The 7,017-nt window shown below is 46.6% G+C and overlaps 1 protein-coding gene across 1 annotated transcript; it reads right to left on the bottom strand.

Moving 5' to 3' along the window:
- Positions 1-482: 482 nt before the first annotated feature.
- LOC126988892 (uncharacterized) lies at positions 483-3,259 on the bottom strand. The gene is made up of 3 exons (XM_050847280.1): positions 1,726-3,259; positions 1,502-1,650; positions 483-1,331 (listed from the first exon to the last, which is right to left on the bottom strand). Exon 1 carries the CDS (start codon positions 3,139-3,141, stop codon positions 2,425-2,427), a length of 717 nt encoding a protein of 238 aa, XP_050703237.1. The 5' UTR covers positions 3,142-3,259; the 3' UTR covers positions 483-1,331; positions 1,502-1,650; positions 1,726-2,424.
- Positions 3,260-7,017: the final 3,758 nt, after the last annotated feature.

Here is a 7,017-nt window from a genome sequence, read left to right as displayed (position 1 = left end):
ACATTTCACACATTACTCCAAAACATGTCACACGACTTTACCCCAAAACATAACACACGACCTTACCCCTAAACATATCACACCACGTTACCACTAAACATATCACACGACATTACTCCAAAACATATCAAACGATATGACCCCAAAACACATCCTAAACATATCACACGACATTACCCCTAAACATATCACACGACATTACTCCAAAACATATCAAACGATATTACCCCAAAACACATCCTAAACATATCACACGACATTACCTCTAAATATATCACACGACATTACTCCTAAACATATCACACGACATTACTCCTAAACATATCACACGACATTACTCCTAAACATATCACACGACATTACTCCTAAACATATCACACGACATTACTCCTAAACATATCACACGACATTACCCAGAAACATATCACACGACATTACTCCTAAACATATCACACGACATTACTCCCAAACATATCACACGACATTACTCCTAAACATATCACACGACATTACTCCTAAACATATCACACGACATTACTCCTAAACATATCACACGACATTACCCAGAAACATATCACACGACATTACCCAGAAACATATCACACGACATTACCCAGAAACATATCACACGACATTACCCAGAAACATATCACACGACATTACCCAGAAACATATCACACGACATTACCCCTAAACATATCACACGACATTACCCAGAAACATATCACACGACATTACCAAGAAACATATCACACGACATTACCCAGAAACATATCACACGACATTACCCCTAAACATATCACACGACATTACCCAGAAACATATCACACGACATTACCCAGAAACATATCACACGACATTACCCAGAAACATATCACACGACATTACCCCTAAACATATCACACGACATTACCCCTAAACATATCACACGACATTACCCAGAAACATATCACACGACATCACCAAGAAACATATCACACGACATTACCAAGAATCATATCACACGACATTAACAAGAAACATATTACACGACATTACCCAGAAACATATTACACGACATCACCAAGAAACATATCACACGACATTACTCTTAAACATATCATACGACATCACCAAGAATCATATCACACGACATTACCCTTAAATATATCACACGACATTACCCCTAAACATATCACAGGACATCACCAAGAAACATATCATACCAATAAACATATCACACGACATTACCCCTAAACACATCACACGACATTACCCCTAAACATATCACACGACATTACCCCTAAACATATCACACGACATTACCCCTAAACATATCACACGACATTACCCTAAACACATCACACGACATTACCCCTAAACATATCACACGACATTACCCTAAACACATCACACGACATTACCCCTAAACATATCACACGACATTACCCTAAACATATCACACGACATTACCCCTAAACATATCACACGACATTACCCTAAACAAATCACACGAATTTACCCTAAACATATCACACGACATTACCCCTAAACATATCACACGACATTACCCCTAAACATATCACACGACATTACCCATAAACATATCACACGACATTACCCCTAAACATATCACACGACATTACCCCTAAACATATCACACGACATTACCTCTAAACATATCACACGACATTACCACTAAACATATCACACGACATTACCAATAAACATATCACACGACATTACCCCTAAACATATCACACGACATTACCCCTAAACATATCACACGACATTACCCCTAAACATATCACACGACATTACCCCTAAACATATCACACGACATTACCCCTAAACATATCACACGACATTACCCCTAAACATATCACACGACATTACCTCTAAACATATCACACGACATTACCCCTAAACATATCACACGACAATATCCCTAAACATATCACACGACATCTCTGAGAAATATAAAATATTGCACACGTGTTCACATTGACGACTGTTCGGGTGAAACCGTTGCTCCTTTTAGACGCAAATAAAGTTGAACCTTAACCCTAATATTTTGTATTGGGTTTTGAGTTTTTTTTTTTTTTTTTGCTTTTTTGTTTTTGATGTATTTTGTAATCGGTTTTACTTTTTTATGAATCTTAATCCTAATATTTTCTATTTGATTTTTTTTTACTTTTATTGTGGCATTTTCTATTGTTTTAAGTATTCTGTATTTGGTTTCATTTTTTTTTAGAATCTTAACCTAATATCTTGTATTAGATTCTTTTTTTACTCTGGTGTTTTATATATTTTTTTTCTTCTTTTACGTATTTTGTATTTTTTGTTTGTTTTTGTATTTTTCTATGCTTTCTGTAGTGGTGTCACTCCATCATTGCCACGTCCCTCACGCGCACTTCGTCAGAGTCATCCTCGCCTTCATCCTCCTTACTCAACAGGACCAGGGTGGCGGGCGGGCGGGTCCGGAGGGGCGGCAACAACCCCCACCCCGACCTGCCCCTCCACCACCATCCCCACCACCTCCCCCACCACCTCCCCTCTTTCCACCTCCTCAATACCATCCTCTTCTTCAACCTCCTCCTCGGCAGGCGGCTCGGGAGGGGCGGCAAGGACCCCCACCCCAAACAACCCTTCCTCCACCGCCTCCGCTGCTTCCATCCGATCCACGTTCTCAAACTCATCCTCGTCTTCCATCTCCTCCTCCCCCCGAGGCTGGAGGAGGGGCGAGTCAGGAGGGGGGACTAGAGCCCCCACCCTGAACTGCCAATCCACCGCCTCCACCACCACCACCACCTCCCTCAGGTTCATCTCCGCAAAGTCATCCTCTTCACCCGCAGGGTCAAGATCACGGTCAGGGTTGTCATCGTCAGGGCTGTCACAGTCAGGGTTGTTATCGTCGTTGTCGTCATCATCTGGGTTGTCGTCATAAGGGGCGCTGGGCCCCGAGACTAAGCTCGCCAGGGTAGGGAGCAGCAGCCCCTGTAGGAACCACCACCAGTAGGCGATGGTGTCCAGGGCGTCGGGGTGGCCCATGCCCAGAGCGTGCAGCAGGGGCTGTGCCTGCAGGTCGTTTAGCACGCGGAGGGCGCCTTGCGCGAGGTCGTCACTATAAGTGACGTGAACGGCGAGCCACGCCCAACTCATTAAGGAACTCCCGGCTGGCAGGAGGAGGGCGAGGGGTGGCAGGGCGAGCACGGAGCACAGCGCGGCAATGCCCCGCAGGAGGTCACTCTGGCCTTGCTGATGGTAGGCGTAGGTCAGGGTGGCCGGCCAGCAGCAGGAGCAGCAGCAGGCCGGCCACACGCTTGGAGGGGCGGCGCATAATAACCTTGAGTAGGCGTTGGCAAGGCGTTGATACACGTGACATTATGCCTCGGACCGTTCCGTGTTTGTTGTTACTGTGTGTCTGAAGGAACACTTCACTTTGTGTGTTGGCCCCAGGAGGTGATTCAACAGATTCGTGCTCATTGCTGTTATTGTTCTGCTGTCCAACCTCCACCACCACCACCACCACCTCCCTCAACTCCACTTCTTTAAAGTCACCCTGTTCACCCACAGGGTGAATATTACTGTCAGGATTGTCGTCATGAGGGGCGCTGGGCCCCGAGATGAAGCTCGCCAGGGTAGCGAGCAGCAGCCCCTGTAGGACCCACCACCAGTAGGCGAGGGCGTCCAGGGCGTCAGGGGGTCCCAGGCCTATGGCGTGCAGCAGGGGCTGTGCCTGATGGTCGTTTAGCACGCGGAGGGCGCCTCGCGCGAGGTCGTCACTATAAGTGACGTGAACGGCGAGCCACGCCCAACGCAGGGAAGCACGCCCGTGCGTCAGGAGGAGGGCAAGCAAGGAGCACAGCACCGCAATGCCCCACAGCAGGTCACTCTGGCCTTGCTGGTGGTAGGCGTAGGCCAGGGTGGCCACGTGGCCGGCCAGCAGCAGGAGTAGCAGCAGGCCGGCCACACACTTGTTTAATCGTCGCATAATAGCATTACGTAGACGCAGGTAGGGCGTTGATAAACACGATATTATCCTTTCCATCACTGTGTGTTTGCTGCCATTGTGTTTGTGAAGGAACACTTCACTTCGTGTGTTTTCTTCGAGGGGTATTTCAACGGTCACGTGCATGTTGCCGCTATTGTGTTTCCGAATATTCGTTCGGGTTTGTGGGTTTTCTTCGAGAGGTAGTCCAACCTTCACGTCCATGTTGCTTTTGTCGTATTTCTGAATTTGTGTTTGTGGGTTATCTTCGGGGAGTAATTCTACCATTGCTTGCATGTTGCTTTTATTGGGTTTTTGAGTGCTCGCTTGAATTTGTGAGTTTTTTTCTTGAGGTAATTGAAGCGTTTCTTCCATGCAGCTTTTACTGTGTTCCTGAATGTGTGTAAGTGTTTGCGGGTACGCTGCGGGGGGTATCTCAGCTGTTACGTCTATTTACCTTTATTGTATTTCTGAGGTTCCTTTGGCCTCGGGGATCAGGCACGGGATTTTGATTTCTTGAGATGGGCACCTTTCTCGCCTCGGCTTACCATACATAGGGTCGAGATTTACCACATCACCTCGGTTTGAGATATGCCGTTTTGGGGACCTTGGAGTTGACATTGCATAGGGTCGAATCTAGAGCTAGTGGCACCTTTTGTAGTGAAGATCGCTACGGGAGCTTATTGGCTGGACGGAAGGAGGGTGATGTTAGCTACGGTGATTGGCTGGATGGAAGGTATTCTTCAAGGTATCGGCGCCTCGGTTCGCCTGTTGGAAAAGCCTCTCGTTCAAGTTGCTGGGGTATTCATGGACTGTTTTGTGATCCTTGTGATAGCTGTACACGCCTTCTGCACCATGAATAGTAAATCACCCAAGACAACCCGGTTAAACTTCTCCGTGGCCTTGGGAAATAGTCATAAAGGGAGCCCGATACGTTTAAAGATATGGCCCTTATAGTAAGAAGTGAGCGTTTTTCCCTTCAATAATTGTTTAATCCCACTGTTTGAAACATTACGCGAAATAGATGAATAAGAATAACAACACTGGTATTTGTCCCGAGGTTACGGACTAATGGAAAGGGAAGGAGAAAAAATGGAGTTGTAGGTGGAGAGAGATGAAGTGGAGGGAAGAGTCTGAAAGGAAAGGTAAAAAGGGAAAGTGTAAATGCGAGGAGGAAGAAAAAGAAAGGGAATGAAAAAAGGGATCTGTTAGTGGAAGAAGAGAAAATTGGAGAAAACAAAGAGAAAGTTAATGAAAAAACTGTGTGTTTGGAGGGAGGAAAAAAAGTCGAGGGAAGAGAGAGAAAAGGAACGATGGAGAAAATTAAAAGATGGGTGTAAGAAAGAGAGGAATAAAAGAACCGAAAACGAAAAGAAGGAACGGCAATAACGGAGAGCGAGAGATAAAAGCTGGAAATGGAGGAAAAGGAAAAGAGAGGAAGAAACTAGGAAAAGGAGACTCTGGATAAAAGGGAAGTAGGAGACAAAAAATGAGGTAAGGAATAGTGAAGGGGGTAAAGAAGGAAGGAAGGAAGGAAGGAAATAGGAATGCCAGGGAGTGAGGAAGGAAGTAAAGAAGTAAGGGAGAAAGAGAATAAGGAAGTAGGGAGGTAAAAGAGTAAGGAAGTAACGAGTAAAAAGTAGGATTGAAAAAGGAAAGACGCCAGCCGTGCAGTAGAGTCGGGGGAGGGGCGGCGGGAGGGAGGAAAGACGGCGGAGCACATGGAGGAAAAGGGGGATAGAAAACATCAAACGGGAAGGAAGGGAAAACAAGTGAGGTGTGAGGACAGGAAAAGGAGGAGGAAAAGGAGAGAGAGAGAGAGAGAGAGAGAGAGAGAGAGAGAGAGAGAGAGAGAGAGAGAGAGAGAGAGAGAGAGAGAGAGAGAGAGAGAGAGAGAGAGAGAGAGAGAGAGAGAGAGAGAGAGAGAGAGAGAGAGAGAGAGAGAGAGAGAGAGAGAGAGAGAGAGAGAGAGAGAGAGAGAGAGAGAGAGAGAGAGAGAGAGAGAGAGAGAGAGAGAGAGAGAGAGTCTATCCAACCCCCCCCTTCTCTCCCCTCACAGATTCCTCTCACGCCCCCCAAATGCATCGCCAAGGAGGACAAGAGCTACCCCCACCACGCCCCCCAGCCCCCCCCGCCCCCTCAGCCCCCTCCACCCAAGGACGACCCCTCCCCCTGACCCCCACCCTCACCCCCACTCCCTTCACCTCCACCACCACCACCTCCACCACCAGTAGTAAGTATCGAACCAGTACGTATCACCACCACCACCACCACCGCCATCAACTCCAACACTGATATCACTCCGTCCTCTTCCTCCTCCTCTTCCTCCTCCTCCTCCTCCTCCTCCTCCTCCTCCTCCTCCTGTGGGATCGGAAAGGTGAGTTTTTTTTTTTTTTTCCTCTTTGTTTACTTATATTTCTCTTCTTCCTTTTTTCTCTCGCTTCCTCTCTTAATTTTCTTCCTGTTCTCTTTTCTCTAATTCTTCTTCTCTCCCTTATTCTTGCTTTCTCCTTCCCCCTCCCCTTCTCCCTCACCTCTTCCCTTCCCTCCCCCCTCCCTCCTCCCTTACCCTTTCCTCTCTAATCAAACTCATAAGAACATAAGAACATAAGAACGCAGGAGTCTGCAAGAGGCCGGTAGGCCTGTACGAGGCAGCTCCTTTGACCCTAAGCTCCCGTGTATCTAACCCCACCTAATATCGCTGTCCATGAATTTATCTAGTCTATTTTTGAATGTGACAATTGTATTGGCACTCACCACATGACTGCTAAGCCTATTCCACTCATCCACCACCCTGTTAGTAAACCAATTTTTGCCTATGTCCCTGTTGAGTCTGAATTTATCCAGGTTAAACCCGTTACTTCGTGTCCTACCCGGTTCTCTTACCAACAAAACCTTATGAATGTCACCCTTATTAAAGCCCTTCATCCATTTATAAACCTCGATCATGTCTCCACGCACCCTTCGCCTTTCTAGAGAATGCAAGTTTAACTGTTTGAGTCTTTCCTCGTATGGCAAGTTTCTCAACCCCTGAATCATCTTAGTCA

Source organism: Eriocheir sinensis, unplaced genomic scaffold (genome assembly GCF_024679095.1).
Source record: "Eriocheir sinensis breed Jianghai 21 unplaced genomic scaffold, ASM2467909v1 Scaffold100, whole genome shotgun sequence".
NCBI lineage: Eukaryota > Metazoa > Arthropoda > Malacostraca > Decapoda > Varunidae > Eriocheir > Eriocheir sinensis.
The sequence above is the reverse complement of the archived record's forward strand: the minus strand, read 5'-3'. Positions and strand labels throughout refer to the sequence as shown.